At 45.7% G+C, this 21,286-nt stretch overlaps 1 protein-coding gene across 1 annotated transcript in view; it reads right to left on the bottom strand.

The window, feature by feature from the left end:
* cunh8orf34 (chromosome unknown C8orf34 homolog) overlaps nt 1-21,286 on the bottom strand; it is a 175,464-nt gene that overhangs the window by 61,819 nt on the left and 92,359 nt on the right. The window contains exon 15 of the mRNA XM_076291170.1: nt 5,555-5,832. Coding sequence (XP_076147285.1) covers nt 5,555-5,832 — 278 coding nt within the window. The remainder of the gene's footprint in view (nt 1-5,554; nt 5,833-21,286) is intronic.

Here is a 21,286-nt window from a genome sequence, read left to right as displayed (position 1 = left end):
AAGGCCAATAACGCTAAAAACAGATGCTGCAGAGGTGAACGCAAGTTTGTGCTGTCTAATAAACATGTGATGGCAGAACTGTTTGTGTGTGTGTGTGTGTGTGTATGGTCCCATGCAGCTTTTATACGGGCCTACATGCTGTCACCATGTTCTCTTTGCTTTGTTCCAGCTTCCAAGTGTCTGCTGCTGCAGCTGCTTTTACTGTGGCATTCTGGTTAAGACCTTTAAAAAGAGCAGGGGGAGCCACGGCTGGGAATGCCACAGGGAGGAAGCACGGCACACGGCAGCACAGCACTACACAGCACTACACAGCACTACACTACACTACACACTACACACTACACTACACTACACTACACTACACTACACTACACTACACCCTTCCAGATGTCCCAGGTGAGCAGATACAGGAAGAACCAATGACTTACATTTTTTTTGCTTAAGAACTATGGACAGTGTACGCTCAGTCAAAACTGAAGGAACTAAAAAATGGCAGATTTAACCACATGTGATGTGATCAATTCTGGGTGAACCTGGATGATTTTGTGTGGACCTTGTATGTTCCGACTCCAAAAAGCACTTCCGCAGACTCTAGCTGCGATATTGCCTATAGGGCCTATATGTCTTGAGAATGTAAGTGCATGACCTCATATGATCCATGTGCTTTAAAGTCATCAGGAGAAACGGGGAATTTGGTTTCTCTGCTGATGCAGGATGCATGACATGCATGGCTGGTCACCATGCAGTAGTGATGGCTGGTCCACCCCGTAAAAGAGATGGCTTACAAAAACTTCTTCCGAGAAGGACGATAACATGTTTCTGTTGCTTGGTGATAAATTACATCTCATGGTGACCATCAAGGAGTCAGATGGCTTCATACTTTGTTTTATCACGCTCATCAAAGTTGTGCACAGCCTAATTCAGTATGCTCCCACTGCTTACCACTTCCAAGGGCAGAAGGAAAGGAGCCACGCTGGTGGGCTTGGGGAAAAGGAGGTTAAAAACATGACGATTCAGCCCACCTGTTATTGTGGTTACAAAGGACGAGCGATGGGAAAAGAACAAAGCAGTGGTCCAGTAGCGTTATTTTAAAAGCCCAGTGTAAAGTCAGGACACTAGCGGCCATCTGAAAAGATAATTTCTCTCCCTCCTCACCAGGAGAATTTATGGCCTCTGCGACAATGCCCACACTGTTTAATAAGGCATGCTGGAAAAATCTGGATTCTCTGGCAAAAAAAAGGAAAAAGAAAAAGAAAAACACATCTGTGAATGTCAAAGACAAGTTGCACGTGCACACTTTAGTGTAATTGGTGATCATTACGGGCAATTACTAAAGAAAAAGAGGAGAGAGAAGAGATTAATTATGATTCTAGCAGAAATGGTTGATTTGGTGAAAGGCCGCTCTCCCATGTCCTCTTGGACACGCGCTCAGTCTGAATGCTTTGAAGTGCCAGAGATCCCGGACTGTGGGAGGATATTTATGCGGTGTAATCTCTGCTCTCATTCCTCGATCCATATGCATTATTTACATTATGTAGGACCACGGCGCACGTTCAAAGTCACGGGGCGAGCTGTCTTCCCTGGTTCCAGATGGATGTCATCGAACATCCATGCACAAGGTCCTGTTCAACCTCCCAGCATCCCCATAGCAATCCTTGGGGGGGGACGCAGCTCACAAGTAACTGCTTTAAAACGTTAGGGGCAGTGGTGTTGTCATGCTTTGATCACGTTACAAGGAGAGGCACAGCACCAAGTATTGTTTCAGCCAACACTATAACTTATGCCATTAAGGTTTAACTGGGGTTTGAATTAAAGGTTGCTACTGTGGCTGAAAACAGCCCGCGAGGCCATTTTGTCCCGAGCTCATTTCTTTTCTAAACAAGAAAGTGCTGCTTTGATAGCTGGCGAGGAAATTCAAAAGGATAGGTGACCCCTCTGTGGTAGTCCACACATGTGGCGCATAAAGCAAAACAAATGGACAAGGCATGATCACAAGGCCTGACTTCGCCATAACTGTCCTCAATTTACTTAATTCCTGCTTGTTGGAGCACAACCGTCCCAACAGCAGGCCTTTATTATATCAAACCAAACAAATAAAGCGAGAATTTTCAACTCTCCTGATTAATTCCTCCCAATTCAAAGCACCCTGAACATGGACAAAGCTCTCAGATGATTCAGGCATTCGTTCTGACCTTATCAGGATGACAATTCCCCAAATAAATAGAAACGGACTGAAAATGAGACACACCTGTTAATACGTTTCGCTTTCCTGTCTTTTTCGGCTCCCTCTGATGGGTAAAATGCCCAAGATTCAGATATCCCGTGTATAATTGCTGTGTAAGGGGGAACAGACGCTTGCGTTTTCACTTTGAAGTGTTTATTTTCTTGGCCGTGGGATACAAAGAGCCAGGTAGTAAAAAAGGCCACGCAGGCAGAGAGCGCAGGATTAGCACGTGGAAATGGAACAGTCAGGCAGCTGGTCGTGTGCGAGCACGAGTTCGCAAGCTCACGAATACCGCCACTTACGTCAAGAACCAAGCCTGGGACCTTCAAGTACAGCGCTTATAATAGTGTTTGGTAAAAATAAATGGCCATCTAATGCCCTTGGTGGCTTTTTAGATCAAAATATCATTAAAGAACTGGTGTCTCCTCTGCATTACACAGCACAATTACATAGAACAGGGAGCTACAAAACAAACTACGTAACCCTTCACCCTACACACGCACAGAGAGAGAGAGAGAGATGTGATGGCTTCTAAATCTAAACAGCCAAAGCATGAGGCTGATGGATTTGGAGGCACGACATGCCGCTTGTTTGCCATTTCAGCGCAAGGTGTTGAAATAACAGCCCATAACTTCCATGTCGTACTGACACAATGTTTCATGACCTCACCACCGCAAAGGCCCCTTCGTGCGTTTCCATCTGCAATGACACTGTGCCACGTAAGCCGTATGATTAAATGTTATTTCTACCTTTACACACACACACAACCTGTTAAAAGCCCCAAACACCTGGAGTGATAAGTTTGAATGGCGCTTTTGGATATTTACATAACTGCCTTATCGTTTATTTGTGTTTCTTGGTCGGGAGAAGTAAGCACCACTGACAGACACTAAGTGAGCCCAGAGGCCAGAGGTTGTGTTATATGGACCGAAACAGTCAAGAGCCACATGCCTCCTGAATCGTACAGCCTGTTGAATTTTACACCTGTGTACACAGAGCCGTATTTTTGGGAGACCTTGTTAAATTTGAGAGCTTGTGTGCTCCAGGTTTTTTCCACAAATCATAAATCCAGCCAGGCGTTGTGGGTCTGCGTGTGATGCAGTGCGACCAGGTACAGCAGCAGCACCGCGCCGGGACAAAGATCAACATCAGCACTTTTCATCCTGGTTCAACACGTCCTCACTCGCTCAGTCTCTGGGCTACACACACACACACACACTCTCTCTCTCTCCCTCTCCCCCTTTCCATCTCACGCTTCCTCACCTTCTCACTCATTCTCTCTAGAAACCTTGGTCTTCCCCTCATTCCTCTCCCTTTTGCCATTCAACTCTATCTCTCCATCTTTCTCCCTATCCATTCATCACAGCCCTTTTTCTGTCTCGCTTTCTTTCTGCCAGTCCATCAGTCACTCTCTCCCTCATCTGACCCCCCCCCCCCTCTCAAACACACAGGTATTCCACCCAGAGAAATAAACCCAAGCTGTATCACCTCCTCCTTCTCCTCCTCCGCTGGCTATGATCTCCCTCCTGTTCTGTGCTTCTTTGCTCTCTGCTATGCTACTTCTAGCATTTGTATTGTCTGCAAAAGCTTTTAAACCTAAGGGTCAGTTAGAGCAAGAGGACCACGAGTACAATTTCGCCGAATAAAAAAAAAAAGAAAAGAAAAAGTGTATTTTGGTTTGCTGGCTTGCCAATCTCTCGCTTAGGTGCGGACATCTTCTCTCCAGATGTCCACACGTTCTCTCTCTCACACTCTCTGGCCATCAGGGCTCGATTAATCCCCACCAGTTTGCCCCGTCTGCCCCCCCCCACCCCACACACACACACACACACACAGCCTAGCCCTACAGTTCAGCTCCAAGCAAAGCCATTGTGAACTTCGCCACTCCCAAAGGCCTGCTGATACGAGCACTTACCCTGCAACTCCATATTTTGCTTAGGAAATGACTCATACATTTTGGGAGGGGGGGGGGGGTTGCTCCTCTGCTGCCGTCACACAGTCTCACACACACACACAGGTCTGTGATTCCCACTGATGGTCAGGAAGGAATGCCTTTGCGGCAGGGCATGGAATATGGGCCGACATACTCCCCACAGTTGTCTGTCAATGGACCCCCCCCCCCCCCCCCCCTCTCTCTGTAAAGGGATGTTGAACTGACAGTGCACTACACATGTGCATGGGCTCATTTTACCCCCTTTACACAATTCTTTCGACTGTCTTTACATGCCGTTTCAAAATGTGGCGTGTGATTTGTTGCGATATGACCTCCATCAGGACTGTGGGGAGAGCAAAGTGTGAAGCGAGGAGCCACTGGCCATGTTTGACATCTCTGAGAAGAACCAAGAAAAGCTGTTCAGTGGAGGGATGGGGGGGAGTCTGACTAAAATGTTAACTTCAGCTCCTGTGAGACACAGCAGTCTCTATAGGACAGAATAACAAAAAAGAAAATCCCATATCGGAAACAAATGTTCAACTCACAGGGAAGTAGTGTTGATGTTGTAATCAATGAGATGACAAAAGCAGTCCTGGACAGGATAAAGAGGGAGAAAATCCCACATGAAAAAAACATTGTTCAACTCACAGTTGAACTAAAGTTGAAGGGGATCTCTGTTGTAATCAACTTGAGTGAGTACCAACAGGGAAAATGTGGATAGAATGCACATCCGTTTCACGGCACATTTAATCAAGATAAGCTTCATCACTTCCTTGGCAAAGGCAGCAGATGTACATTTCAACAGATCTTCAGTCTCGACCTATGCAGATTACAAAGACAGAATGTAGTTACCCCTTAAAAAGCCATGTTGATGATGGGTTTATCTTATTGGCTAACCTACAGCACAGATTCCTGTAGGACGTTTACAAATTGATAGGGCTGTGACGGGCATGAGGACTGCATCAAAGACTAGTTACATTTCCAGCATTCTTCAGTCTCCCCGGTACTGTAAACATGAGGGCATTATTTTGCCTTTGAGGTGCAGTGGTGCGTGCTGAAAACCATTTCCCGGCGCAACATTCATGCACATCGCTCCCCTCTGGTCGGCAGGCGTGATGAGCAACAAGTCACTGGTAGGAAACTTGCAGTTGAAGCCTAACGGGCACAGCGGATGCCTCCCTATGCAGTCACAAGTGAGTAACAATTGGTAACTCGGGACATTTTCATTGCGAGATACTGAGGTCATCTTAGAATAACATGCCCAGGGGGCACAGTCATGTCATTTCCCAAAAGCATGACAGTCCACACATAAATGGCCAAATGCACGTTGTGAGGCCAATTAACCCCCAGCCCTCCTCCTATCCCACCTTCCCTTCCTCTCTGCGCCTCTAGCTCACCAGCTGGCTGGCTGTGCCCTGGAGTGGGACTCCACCCCGACATGCTCTGGGATGAAATAAACTAGAGCCGCGGGAGGTTGTCAGCTGGGCCGGGTCGAGCGCCCCCATCCATGGTCCACCAGGGCCCAGACCCTGGCCCTCTCCAGCACGCTTTCCCAGAACAGGGCCGCCTAGCTGGCTGGCCGGCCGGTTGACTTTTGGCCCAGCAGCCACGTTAGCAACGTCCACTGTTTGGTGTTTATTATGGCGCTGCTGCTGACGCCGCTCTTTCGGGCCCACTGCAGCAAGGGGGGGGGGGATGTGGGGGCTTCAAGCACTAACAGCAGACCACACTAGCACACCATCGTCCCACGTATATGCCTTGGTTTGTTGTTGTTGTGCGAGATGGAGAAATCAGAGACAAATTTGGTACGTCACACTAGCGATTTGTCAAGGTTACGACACTGAGCAAGTGCAATATCAACACTGGCGGCGAGCGAGCTGCTCAGCCCCTTGTGAGTCATTCTCCCACTCATGACTTTTCATTTTCTTTGGATCTGAGGTTCGTCACTTCATTTTACAACCCAGCACCATAGCCACATACACCACACACACCATTCTAGCATGCTATATAGCGCTTTAAACTAAAACTTTGTCAAATTGTAAACTAGTCAACACACCTGTCACAACAGCTCCATTAAAGAATGGATGGGATTTGGGATCTGCCTTTGTTGGTGTTGAGTACTAACAGGCTAATAAACTCCCATTAACAGAATGGAACAAAATGTGTTGCTTGCATGAGAAAGACTCCCCATAAATTAAAACATCTGCTGAACTTATCGAGAGGACCTCGCGCCACATGGGCTACAAGCAAGTCCAGCTCCCGCTTCTGCCCCCACATCTTCCAAAGAGGGCCGAGAGATGTGGGGGAGGCGAAAGGAAAAGCCCAGGGAGACACTCGTATCTGGTCCACCTTTCAACACTCCCAGCCTCACTGGAAGCCTCTATCCTGAAGTTAGCTTGGATGAAACATTTTGGCAGCCCATAACCATGATTGATGATTTCTTACTCTAAACTGAAGTTGATAAATTGGGAATCAAGTAGATAAATTGGGACATGGATGGACTGTAACACTCATACATAGACAAAAAAGTACTTTAATAAAATGTCTAACATACATAACATAAGGTTAGCCTTCATCTTAATGTATAATCCATGTACACTTTCATACAGTACAAGTGCATGACCTACATATACACTTTCATCTAAGAGTTTACTCTATGCTTGTAAGTGGAAGAATCAGTGGGACTTTTGTCATATGAATATGATTGCATTACGTGCCACTTAAAATGCATCCTGCTGTGTGTTTAATAACAGTCTGTATGTTCACTGATGCAGTACTTAAATGTTCATGTTGGTACAAGTGTAGACCATATAGATGTCTTTGTTTTAATATTTGTGTAATAACAAAATACAAACATGGTAATAAAAAAATATTACTTCAATCTAAGACAGGAGACAGTGTTTACAGTAGGGTCAGTCTTAATGTAAAAAATGCAGACAGTACCCAAACAAACTTTCATTGGTTAATTTTTCTCCAGTATCATTTCTCATTCCTGTCTCCTGAGGATTGAAAGTAAAAAAAGTGGTCCATGTCGGACAAAGAGATTCCAGTTGAGAGGAGAATTTGGGTTTATGGTCACCCTCCCTTAGGATTTGTGCAGAGTACCAACAGTTTATTTTAAGGAGGCTCCCTGGAGAAACAGTCTGACCGGCCACTCATGGCAACCCTGTTTTATGGGTACTTAAATTTAGTTTATCAAAAAACAAACATCTGATTTAGGAGGAGGTGTGTGGATGCTGCGTCTGAGCAGGTAAATCAGCCTGACAGGGGGCGTCGGGGACCTTAATTTGTGAATTTTTACGGTGAAGAAAAACAAAATTCCAAATTAACACTGAACTAACAGCTTTCAATTCCGAGTAGTTACCCCTTAAAGTATTTCCAGTCATACTCCCAGAAGAGAAATGAAAGATGTCTAATCTCCTCAAAGAGAGGTTATTACAAAATAAATTACCCCCCACCCCCCACCCCCCCACACACACACACACACTCAGTAAAATGGAAAACCTGGAACATTTGTACGTTTTAACATTGTTGTGCGACGTCCAACAAGGCAATGAAAGGAGGGGATTGTTTATGCAAACTCTCAGGTGTGAAGTGGGGCTTTTACAGTGTCCAGCCCCGTCTGTGTTCTGTCTGTGGAACATTGGAGAGCACTCGGGGCTGGACGAGGCCGTAAAGCTTTCCTTCCTGTCGACAACGGGGCCCCGTATTCTGATAATTTAAGCCATTTTCTCTCACAGGAGGCGGGACAAGGGTTAACAGCAGCTGTTGCTCACCTGCATCTGAACTCGCCTAACCAAGGGCCACTTCCACTTTCACGTGCACACAAAGGACAGGAGGGAGCGCTGGCAACTGGCCAGGCAAATTAGCATTTTAGAGTCGCTAGCTTTAAAAAGTTGTTTAAACCAGGTAGAGGGGTGGGACAACAGGAAGAAGAGGAGAATGGGCAATGGTACTAGGAACGTGAGTGAGTAGTTTCCAGTGGTTGTTTACAACAGTCATTGACCTGGCCAAGGTTTGCATAGAGCTGCGAGAACCTGTGGACAAATTTACGTTGACCATTACGTTGCAACGACACACCATTGACATGGACTTAGCCACTGTAATTAGCAAGACAATCAGTAACTTGAAGCGCACTGATGCAGCCATTACAATGGGAAACAGACACAGACTGCTTTTCTACTCGTAGTCAGTGAAATAATATTCAAGTCCAAAAATCAGCATTTTTTTCAGAAGATACAAAAAAATAGCCTTTGAAGACAAACCTAGTTAAAAAAAAGAAGCATTGCTTAAAATCACTTTTACGGCTGCTTGAAATCTTCACCGGTATTTGAAATGTCTATGTCAAGGTTTATCTAAGGCAGAGGGACCGTTATATGTTCATGTCAGAACAAATCTTTTTAACTACAATGGCCTTATGCATTGCACTCTGTACCCACACAAACTCCCACCAAATAAGACAGCAACTGGGGGCTTTACACCTCTGCAGAGGTGCTGATCACAACATATCCTCACTACTGTATGGCCCAAGCAGTACACACAGAGAGGTGGCAGCAGTTAGCAGACCCTTGTTAAGCATTAGAGGACTTTAAAGGCCAATGTGATTGAGAACTTTTGCCTTGTTTTATACTGGGCGATAATGATTATTAAGCAACAATGGGGCATTTGCTTAAGTGAACAGCATCAAAACACCCAATGTTAACAGATGGCCAGTCGCTCTGAGCCAGATGTGTATTACAAGATTTGTCAAGTTAGAGCCTCAAGGTAATCTGGTTTAAGAGGTAATGACTAGTGTCTGGTGTTTGAATGTGGAGCTTTAAGTGGTGGTCCACATTTAGACAGAAAACCACAAAGGTTTGGGGTGCTTTTGTGTACTAGCGGTAGAAAGCATGACAGCCCTGCTTTGTTAGCCCCCCCTCTTCCTGAAGTCCAACAGCAAAATGTATTTCATCAACTTGCCCACAGATATACATACCCTGATCACCATGTATTCAAGTCATGTCTAGCCCTGCTAGGCCATCATGTAAGAGAAATGCCTTGTGTGAGTGTGCTTGCCCCATTGGGCCATCATATGAGAGAAATACCATGAGTGAGTATTGGTACACACCAGCAGAAACGTTTGTCAATACCCATGAGAGGCCGGGCCATAATTCATTTCACACGGTGCTTAAGAGTCTGTGAATCTAATCGAATACTCTATTTTCAGTGGATTGTAAGGCTTTCCACTATATGTGTATGAAAAGAAACTTGTGTTCATACTGTTTGTACCGTCCCAATGGGAAATGGGAAAAATGGGAAACAGGAAATGGGGAAAAAACAATGCCTTTGGTTGAGCCGTAAACAATTCAAGTGAATCAACTTGTTACTTCTGGGCTACATGATGGATGGGTGTAATTTGATTGGCCGTTGAGTACTGTATCAGCAGCCTTTGACCAGAATCAGACTTTAAGCCAGTATTGCTGCTATGGAGAATTGCCAGTGGCTAATATTTCACACACACTTGGTGCCCAAGAAAACACACACACACATTATGTCTCCATATCAGTCCAGACGAGCTGCCCATTAAACACTTTCTGTCTGAATTACTGACGGCTCAATCCCCTCTGCCTCAATACACCGACACTGTTTTTTCAGGTGCCACTGAGCCCAGTGTGTAATGCAATAAAACCCACTAATCCGGGGTCAACAGATTGTCAGTAATGAAACCATAACTCCATAACTCTCCAAATGTTTAGATAAATCACAGCTTGTTTCCTTCCCGCACCCCTTCCTGGAGTTGGCTGGGGTGATGTCATTCTGTGGAGGTGTGAAGGTGACCTCCTGAATAGGGCATCTTTTCACCCTTTGATCTAGTGGCACAATATCCACCAGCCCCCACTATTTCCTAATATCAGATTGTTTGAGTGTAATTTCCCTGAAAGGCTAAACCACAGTCTAAACAGTCATCATCGCTTCAAGATGAGCCAGCCCTTGTCTGTTATGGGAAGCCACAGATCTTTTTTCCTCGTTTATTCACAATGGTCCTTTAAGTTGCCTTGTAGGGGAATAGTTTGTGCTTCCTGCTGCCATTGAACCTGTCTGTCCCTCTCTCTCTCTGTGTGTGTGTGAGTGTGTATATGGTCCAGATTTGTAAAAATAGCCAAATCCACTCTTCTCTTCTCCCACACCCTTCTCGAGAGCTTCCTCTCCAGAGAGTCTTTAAGATGTATAATAGACATTCCGTCCCGGCTGAGCGATCTATTAGACAGGGCCCTGTGTCCTCATCAGCAGTGTCCTGCTTTACACTGAACAGACAGCCTACTGGACTCACTATCTCTCCGGCCCTTACACACACACACACACTCCATCTGTGTCTCCTTAGTCACTCATTCAGCTGCAACAAAGTGAACTTTTCTCCACTGGCTTGTCACCACACACACACACACATACACACATATTCTCACACATCATGTAAACAAATTGGCTCACACTACAGGCGGATGAAATCCTCCCTGTTTCCTCTGCACCTGCGCTCTCAGGAAATGCAGGGGCGTCTGTACTTACTTTAATTCCTCCAGCCAAAAACATACTTATCATTCCTCAACTCGCCCCTATTCCTGCTCCCTCTCTGTCCATGTCTAATTTGTTCCCTTTTGGGGCCCGTTAATTCTCTTCTCCCCTTTTCTTGTTCCCAACGTTCTCCGCTGCAACCATGTTGATTCCTCATACATCTCCCGGTTGCTCCCAGTCACCACCTGTCTCTCTTCAAAGTTTTTTTACAACAGTTCTGGTCTCTTTGCCTTCGCCCTTTCACCTCCTCTTTAACTTGGCTCATCTCTTACTTACCATCTCTTAAACCAGCTCCAGCTCATTCTCTTCTCTCTCTCTCTCTGGGCCAACAGGTTCCTCCATCTGCTGACCATCTGGGCTGGGAGAGCGAACCCCCTGGAGGATCGCCGGCCGGCTCACGCGGTCCGCTCCTGCCTGCAGAGCTGGCGCTGTGGCTTCTCATTAGACAATGACACCCTATTAAGCAGCCTTGGAAAAGCAGACTCCAATTCAGCTGAGAAAAAGAGCAACTACTGCAGAATGATGAGTGATAATGTATGAGTTTATTTACTTAGGAGAGAAATACTATGTGGAAAGCCAAAGCCAGTATTGATTAAAGGCATAAAATATGTTTCCTTTGAAATGTGTGAATGTATGCGTGCGTGTGTGTGTGTCTATATGTGTACATGTGTGAGTGTGTGAGACTGGATGGTCATGTCCATGTATATATTCTGGTGGGGTTTTCGGTGTTGAGGTTTTTGACAAATGTTGACATAGAGGGAGGCCGGTGAGTGACGGCTGGCGTTGAGTTCTCTCCTTCCGACACGCCGTCCTGTCAGTCAGCTGATTCTGTTACCCCCCACCACCACCACCACTCTTGCCCCCCCACATAATTTCCCCCCACACAGTCCCTCCCCCCTTCTTCCCGCCCAGCTCTCCCGTTTGCTTAACCCTGCGTCAAAACCATCTTCTCCCTGCACCTTTAAAAGGTTTAATGCGTGTTTTTTTGGTCAAAGATGAAAACGCTTAGACTAATGATGAACCAGATAGGCCGATGCGGAAGGACAGAGAAACAATGGAGTTTCTACACATTTCCGTCATGTCTTTTCATCTTGGTTCTTTATTTCATTTACTTTTAATGTGTTCAAATGCAGCTCTCATGGATCATGAAACGCACACCATCCGATCTGGCTTGAATGCAGAGGCTGCAATTTGATTTCACTGTGGTTAGTACTGCATGACAGGGGCAAGGGTTTTGTTTTGTTTTGGTAACTAAAACGACACATTTCCCCTCTAATGAGACCCTCAGCATCTCCAGCGGGAGTGTTCTCCGCTGTGCCATCGGCATTCGTCCCTGTTCGCCTGTCTGGCAGTGTGAATTTACAGACACAGAACTCATAATAGCAAAAGAGGGCCCTTTTATGTGTGCAATCAAAGCCATATACTACACATGTTCTCAGTCCCTCTGTGCTTTTTGTAAGGGATTTGTCATACTCTGTCATATGGATGCACTTTGATTGGACAGCGATATTCCCAAAGGCATATGACTGGAGCTGACAGTGACGGAAGGGAAGGGAATGGGGGGGGGCATGTGCTGCTGTTTACTTCAATGCATCAAGTCTGAATGCAAGTGTTAATGGTTGCTCTGTTTGTCATATGGTGCTCAAAGCAAACTATGTCCTAGTCATGAACAGAGACCCCCCCACACCACCACCACCAAAAAAGCAGCTGACAGACCAGCTGAGCAGGAACCCTCATCTGACTTCATGTCATGTCAGCAGAAGAGCCTTAACAATTAAAGAGTGTTATCAACTATCGGTTTATTACTGTTGTCAGTGGGAGTCCCTCCACTGAACACCATGCTTATGGGTCAGCATTCTTAAAGCGTAGTTGCCTTCTGAGCCCATGTCATTTCTACGAGGCATTTCTACACCACCCCATTTTTTAAAAAGGGAGTTACCTCCCTTTCCTTTTGTCAGTTTTGTTTAATCTCGCACCAGAAAACCCATTTCAAGCCCATAAAAATCACACACACACTGTACTGATATGACAGAGAGAGACGTGAGGTAGCCTCCAACTCCGCACCATCCCTGAAATACCCCACTGGCACCGGGCTTCTCCTCTCCCTGCACAAACATTTCCAGGCCCTCTCCAGGCGCCCTGAACTTCCCTCGGACAATACGGTGCTGTTTGCGAATCTCCCACAGCCCGGCGGATGGGGGTTGGGGGGGTCGGGTAGAGGAGTGGAGCGCCAAGGTACTCAACATCAACAGGAAAACGCCCGGCTGCTTTTACTCGCTACCCCTTTGATGTTTTACGATCCCGAGGTTCTGCTGAGAGACGACAACGTGCGGTAAAGCCTTACTCAGCTCTCCCTTCACTCCCGCACACGCACACACACACACCCTACATCTTTGCCTTGCTCACACACACATATACACATGCATATAAACACACCCTGCATCACTCCCTCTCACTCACACACCCCCCCCACACACACACACATATATATATAAACACCCTGAATCCCTCTCACACACACTTTCCCTCTCTCTCAAACACATTAACACACTTGGCATCCCACCCTTTCACATACAGACACATCTCTCCCTCTCTCTCTTCCAATCTCTCGCTCACTCTCTGTCTCTCGCGCACACACACACACACACACACACACACACACACACACACACACACACACACACACACACACACACACACACACACACACACACGTACATGCAGTATATCACACACACACACACACACACACACACACACACACACACACACACACACGTACATGCAGTATATCACACACACACACACACTCACACTCATTTCCACAACCTGCATCTTGCTCACACATGCACACACACTCATTTGCACAACCTGCATCTTGCTCTCACACACACACATTTTTCCACAATCTGCATCTTGCTCACAAATACACAGTCTGTCTGTCTGTCTGACCATTCCTCATCACTTGCACACATGCTTTTGGGCCTCCGTCGCTAAGCTGAGCTGAGGAAAAGGGGTCTTACGACCGTCAAGTGAGGAAGTGTGAAAGTCAGATGGTGTAATGGGGGCAGCATGCCGAAGGGCGCGAGACGGCAGGACAGGAAGCTGGCGCTCCTCGGTGGAAAGAGAACAAGCTGAGCGCAGTGCCATCAATGTGAATTTATTGAAAAGTAAATCAGGGCTCCAGCACGCCTTTGTCCTAAAGCCTCAACTGTCTTAGCCATGGGTTTGAGCCAGAGCTGTGCAGGGCCTAAAGCTATTTGAAAGATACTTAAGTCTTAAGTTACTTAGGGTTGGAAATAAAGGACACTGAAAGAAGCGTTTAATAGCCTCTTGCATTATTAGGAAAAAAACACATGGACATACAGGCAAAAATTATGAGATCATTTTTCCGCAGACAATTCTGTTTCTGATGTTTTTCCATGTCAGCTAGGATTGAACGGTCTGAAGGGCTTAATATCTAAAACTGAATAGAAAAGCATAACATGGAAACTTCATAATACATTTTTCAATTTAAACTTAGTAATTTGAATAACGTTAAAATCCCATACGGTTTTACAATACAATGTCATGTCACTAAGTGCGTAATGACACAAGATTGAGTTTCCGTCAGCGTTTCTGACACTTCTGGCATGTCTTCCGACAGCTTGGCCCAGCCAGGCTGAACCACAACAGGCTTTCAGCATGACTACAAACCCTACAGACGGAATGAATGCATTGTTCATCAAACAAACCGCAAAAGGAAAAGAGAAAGGCCTAATATAATTCCAATCACAGTCTCTCTTTCCCTTTCTCTCACTGCGTAATTGGAACGATACAGCCAACACACGCACACACCCGGCAGGAACATCAACAAGTCAAACGGTTGACCTCAGCCTCATTCATTGACATCCCATTCGCCTTAATTCCGGGGACGTTCTAAAGGGTCATCCCTTAAATGAGATTCCTCTTGTTCGTTCCGCTTAACCGGGCCATGGGAGAGAAGTCAGTCACCGCGGTTTGGCCCTTTGCTCTCCTCATCCATTCTCACGGGCCGAGACGTGGGCAAACAAGCCGCATTCATAGCCTAGCAACTCCCCTGGGCTTCCTCCGACACAGGGACAGCTCCGCAATTCACAACGACTTTCACCCCCGTTTCCAGAAAAATACCAGAAAATAACAAATTGGTTCTCTGAAAACAGCCACCAGCTTCCTGGCCTGTCGTGATGGAGGCAGCCGGGCTGCGCTGGTTTACACAACAGCAACCAGTCAGATGGAAATCATCTTTCGGGGATGCCATTCACATTAAGGGCCTGTTTTCTGAGAAAGTGACTGGATGTCAGGCCATTAAAAGAAGGGCAAGTGAAGGCAGCAGTGTTGGGGCATCTGGTAATCATTGGCTTAAAATAAACAGAGGCACTCCAGAAAGGTCAGGCGTGTTTAGTGTGGCACGGGCAGGCAAAAAACATCATAATGAACATCTTGAGTCAAGCATACTGTATGCGAATGAATGAGATGACGAATGGTGTTTGTTCATGCTGGATGTCAGAATTGCGGTCATTGGTCCAACATTGTAAATACGGGGAGGGGAAACTGGAGAATGTGAATGGTATTGCCATCATTATCATGAAAGCCAGGAAAGGTGTCCCAAATCTGACAAGACCAATTTAACAAAGGATGACATTTTGCTTTGCCTGAGTCTTTGAATCATTCACCCTAACCACCACCCCCCATCCCACATCAGCTTGCTGAAGAATTCTTCTAAGTGAATCCCATGGGAAACCGAAGATGGCCAAGCTGAAGTACTGTGCAAGGATGGGTTGAGCAAATATTGCCTTTGTGCAGCCATCTCCAAGCTTCTGTTGTCCGTTGACAGGCAATGCATGGTGGGAAGGGAAGCTCCCTGAAAAACAGCAGCGTTCCAGCAGCTGCTTCGTGTTTACCCTTCGTCTCTGAGCTTAGGTATCAATTAGACAGAGAGAAAAAAGAAAGAAAGAAAGAAAGAAAGAAAGAAAGAAAGAGAGAGAAGAGTATGAGGGAGACATAAGCACAGAAGTGACACAAACATGTAATGAAAGGAAAAAAGGAAGAAGAGGCAATAAGAGAGAGAGAGAAGAGAGAATGATGAGAAGGAAAGACACAGAGAGGAAAAAAAGAAGAAAAAGGAAGATGAAGAGACTATTAGAGAAAGATGAACAGTAAAGGAGAGGGGAAATTAGTGAGAACATGAGGCAGAGTGAGTGAGTGAGAGAACATGAGAGAGAAAGAGAAACAGACAGACGGAGAAATCGCCTCCAGAGAATGTAATCAGCAGTGCTCACGTTTCAAATTAAAACCTTTGCATGCCAAACGTGAGAATTAAAGACACACTTTTTTTCAGACCACAATGGCTTTCAGATGCTAGGCTTCTTTTCACCACACAGCAAGATGGGAGTACGTATGCCCAGTGACTTGTCTATAGGATTTGCATGGACTCCTGCATGTCCAAGTGATCTACTTCACTGATCCATCTTCCATCTCCAAAAATGTCTGTTTTACTGCAACATCTTTCATTTGTGACTGCAGGCATACTACCCAGACCACATTGTGAATGGGGGCTGTTTGTTTTAATGCTAGCAGGGCCAATGGGATTCACGGACTGTCTCTACCCTATTATTGCCTCCCATCTCATTTTCCTGTTAACGGTCATTTAAGCAATTGGCAACAGTCTGTGACCCCCTTGCCTACAAAGTGAAAACCCACATACAAATCCCACACACAAATCTACATGAGCGGCACAGTTAATGAATGAGGTTAAACCAAAGTTTTGTCCAGGCTACTGGGCCCTTTAGTAAGGGAAAAAACACCAATTGGATAGACGGACAACTCAGACTGCCATCGACATGTGTTGGCATCAATCAGGGACATGGAGGTCTGCGACCCCTGACCTCTGACCCAGAGCTTAGAGGCCACAATTTATCATGAGCTCATTTGACCATCCATCTGACAGTTCATACACTCGGAGGAAACCGAGGGAATTTGTGCAGTCTTGCAAACAGGAGGAGGATGCCTTTACTTGGATACGTAAGCCACAAAGTTAGCTGTTAGGGTAACTAGGATAATGCCATGGCAGTGCTAGGCTATGAGATCTAGTGAAGGGGTCTATTGGATGGTCACAGGATTTCCTGTATTTACTTACTTCACAGGTTATTTTATGTATGTGAGATATATGTGTGTATGTGAGTTTGTTGTGTTATTTCTAAGCTAAAATTTCCCTCAGGAGGAATAAAGTATCTTTCTATCCATCTATCTATCTGTAAGTTGTGCCAACTACAGTAGAAATAGATACAGACCACATATGATATGTGATGCATATGAACCTTATCGTTCACATTTACCGGTAGTCGGTGTTGCACACTTCACATCTGATAACATTTCTGCACTTTTTTTCATCTGTGACTGCAAAGGCAAAAGTACCTTGTTTACATCTATTTCATGATTACAAATCTGAAAAAGTAACACTTAAACTATGTGCTGAAAAGCAGATATACTGAAAAATGCCATCCCATGTAGCACAATGCAAACAATATGTGTATATCAAATGATCAGGCACAATATGCTGGAAGCCTTTGTAGCCAAAAGGCTGAGTTGAACTACAGATATTTAGATTACATTTCATTCTGGCAGCCTGGGGGTTGTACATGGCCTCTAGGAAGTACAGAAGGAGCTCTAAGCTTCGCAAACAGCTAATGATGGATGGCTTCTTCCCGTAAGAACATTAGTAAGAGTGTTGGGGCCAGACATTTTTAATATGAGGGGGGAAAATTCCAAGATGCGTGTCATCGGAGCAACATCAAAAGCTACAGACGGAGGAGGATTTGAAAAAAAGAAGTGGAGGGAGTGCTATGTCATCTGTGCCCTCTTGTGGAAGATTGGCACAACTGAGGGTGATCTACATCCGCTAGACTATCCTCAGGAGAGTGGCAACAAGCAGGGGAAATTTCCCCACAGAGCCACATAACACACACACACACACACACACAAACACACACAAACAAGTACACTACCAAACACACACACAGACACTAAATCGCTCATGCTGGCAAAGAAAGGTTTCTCAGTTTTATGGAAATGTGTTGAGAAAATAAGATCAACTACAGCCCTGTGTTTTGACTGGGCTTAAATGGCTCTTTAAGTTCAGGTCCATAAATTCATTTCCAACTGTGAAGCAGCCCCTCTGCTGACATAATGGAGCCTGAGCGAGCCGACAAATTTCACTTAATTGATGAAAGCAAGACAAGCGCCGAGGCTTGCACCCTACTCATTCAGATTTTTTTCGGCTCACAAATAGAGAGGTGGCAAACGTATCGATGACTAACAGAACTGGATTTACGAGGCCGAGTTTTGTTCCATCCGGGCGACAAAAGGAAAGTGCTGGGGCTGTAATCGGAACCACTTGGTTTACGGCCAACGCACAGAAGTTGTGCCCTTGAATCTTCAGATGCAAGCGCCGGGCAATAAAAAAAGGTTTTATTTCAAACCTGCCATTGAGGGACTGGATAACTGCATTCTAGATTCCACTGAGGAGATGAAAACATACTATTCACAACCAAATGCAAGAGACAGACTGAATTGAACTGAATCAGACAGAATGTTCTCACCCTAAATGAAAGAGTGCCCATGAACACCACAATTATGATATTAAGGATTGAGGTTTGGAGGTCAAGACCATTGTAATCAATCAGAAACCTAAAGCAAACTCCAGAGTCTTGGGGAATTTGGTTTTCAATGAAGTTAAGTTTGAAGAAGTCTGCTAAGTCTCATGTTTATTTATAGTTGAACAGCTTACTTTCAGGGCTGTTTTCAGGTCAGTTTAAGCCCTAAATGATTGACTAGAGATTGAAGAAATTGTTTCTTTATGCCTATGGTTCAAAAGGGGTTATCTTAAAAAAAAAACCTGATGACAGTGGTTTTCCACAATTTGTTGTGCCAACTTAAAGCCTAGCAACTACTGAAAAACGTTTACAGAAACCTCAACGTTAACCATTCACGCGTTGTTTGATACATTTCAAGAGTCTCAAGTCAAAAATAATAGGTATACCTGTTGTCACGACAACCAAAATACAACACAAAATGTAATCTCAAATTCACTTTCTCAAAGGGAAACTTTTAATCACCAAAATACCACGGAGGCAGAGCTAGACCAACACACAAGAGCAAGACACTATAGAGGCATGGAAAGCCTTCCATCATAACTCATGTCCCAACTTGTGGCACTGAGACACTAACTTGTTTATGTCCACACCTACAAACAACACTTAACAATGAGGAAAGCTCCCGCCTTGTGAGGGTGAGGGACTGTGACTGTTTGACTTTGTGTGTGTGTGTGTGTGTGTGTTTGAAAGAAAGAGAGTGGGCAAGAGAGTGTCTGAAGATTGGTTTGTGCTTCTGGAAGGTTCCCACCTGGCCGTGCGTCAGGCCACAGATTGTGTTTTCAGCCTTAAGTTGCAGGTTTCCAAGCGCTTTTATTAAATTTCCTCAGATTCTGAGGTCTCTCTCTTTCACCCTCTGTTATGTTCTAATGTTGGCTATTCACCTCTTAACCTTGACGAATAATGTTTCATAATGTTTGAGAATCCAATAGCACTTTAGGATCAATTGGCTCACTGTTGTATTAAAGAGAATTCAGCACATATGTAAACATTACACTTTCAATAATCCACTTATAAATAAATCAAAGTGGAAAGTTGAACGGTCACATGGGTGGCAACCGATGCAAGTGTCCGTTAAAGACAGCTGTTTTTGACATCCAGTCAGTCCTCATTTCATCGGGATATAAAATAGAAAATCCGGGAAACATTTGTACAGCCAGCCTCGGCTGGTTTTATGACTCATTTTTCGCAAAAATTTTGTTTGAAGCTCCACGGAGGGGACAGAGGAAAATAACCCGGTGCTGTCATAACCCTCTGAGTCACGTCACACAGACACCTCCAGGGGATTAATCCAACTCGACAACTTACCTCCGCATCCAGCTCAACCCCTACCCCCACCCCACTCCACAATAAGGAACACTTCCTGTGTGGGTCTCACTCCCTAGTTCATCTACATGTATCACTCTCTTTCTCTCTCTCATCCACCCCTCCAAACACACACACACACACACACACACACACTCACTCCCAGCTTCTCTGGGCTTAGTGGGTCCTGAAACAGGGATCGGACGACCCCTTCACATCATCCTCACTAGAGAAATTGAGATCAGACTTTTGGCAGCTCCAGAGGCGTGTTGACAAAACCCAGTGTCATCTCTGAGAAGGAAGCGGTGGGAAGCAGGGTTTAAGGGGTGTGTGGGAGGAGAGGGAGGTGTTGGGGGTGGGGGAGGAGAGGGAGGTGTTGGGGGGTGAGGTTGGGGGGTGAGGGAGGAGAGGGAGGTGTTGGGGGGTGAGGGAGGAGAGGGAGGTGTTGGGGGGTGAGGTTGGGGGGTGGGGGAGGAGAGGGAGGTGTTGGGGGGTGGGGTGGACGAACAGAGGGTCGTGTTCTGAGATCTGTAAACACTTCCCGTACAAGTCTCAAGGCCCCTATTAAAGCGTCTACTTCTGTTTCCCTCCCGGTCAGTGAAACAACGGTGAGACCCGGCTATACCCGCACTGTTCCTGAAACGGAGTCTCGACCCATCCCCACATTTCTGGCTGACCTCAGTTTTCCCATCCACTCCACTCATCTCCGCATTCCCAGCGAAGCGCGGCAGCAGCAGGTGCAGTCCAGCTGCACCAGGGGACGGTCCATTGCATTCGTTGCGTTCCTCTCACGGATGGCTGGAGACTAACGTCACCTTAGCTCACACCTTTGTTGTGCTGCACCGCTGTTATGGTTTCCGTAATCAGAACCACTTGTGGCCAGTAAACACCAGGGGTTCGCTGGGTTTTCCTGTGTCCGTCCCTCCCCACCCAAATCCCCACCAACACCACATCTAATTCCATTACCAGCCTGGTGTCACCAGGAAACTCCACTCCACCGGGCAGCAGAGAACAATTACTCCCATCCTAAATTTCCCTTAACCTTTAACATCAGTGTTTGTATACTTGATACTCGGTACACAAGGCATAACACAGAGTGCCTCCAAGGCCTTATTTGGGGTCTCCTTTACCACTCCAGACGCACAGTAAAGCTTCAATCAACACTGCTCCGCCACAGTTAACAAATAAAAGGGAAAACTCGTGTCAACCTGTTCTCCTTTGGGATGCATTCTTCCTGAATGATGTCCCTTCCTTCTGACTGACCACATTCCCCCAGAGATGAGCAACTGGGAAAAGAGGCAAAAGCCCCATAAAAGGGTATGAATATGAATGCAGCCAAGACCTCGTTGATTCCAATTAGGATTATGCCAAAGAGTATTTATGATGCATTGTGTAGCTCTCTGATCTTGTTTTCTTAGTCACGCCAGATCAAGCAAAGGAATAAACAGTGATGCTTTTGTGTGTAACATCTGCTAAGGACTCCTACAGTCGCCCGAGGGATTGGCATGCAACATCACCATGTCCAGCAAGTACGATGAGAGACCTTATTAAATCAACAATCTCCCCGCAAACAACAGCAATCCTTTTGAGCTGGAAATGTTTTAT

The sequence above is a fragment of the Alosa pseudoharengus genome, unplaced genomic scaffold (genome assembly GCF_046254945.1).
Source record: "Alosa pseudoharengus isolate Yale_2024_CS ecotype anadromous, Long Island Sound unplaced genomic scaffold, YU_APseudo_1.1 YU_APseudo_1.1_scf_18, whole genome shotgun sequence".
Lineage (NCBI taxonomy): Eukaryota > Metazoa > Chordata > Actinopteri > Clupeiformes > Clupeidae > Alosa > Alosa pseudoharengus.
Note: the sequence above shows the minus strand (reverse complement) of the source record. Positions and strands in the feature narration are given on the sequence as shown.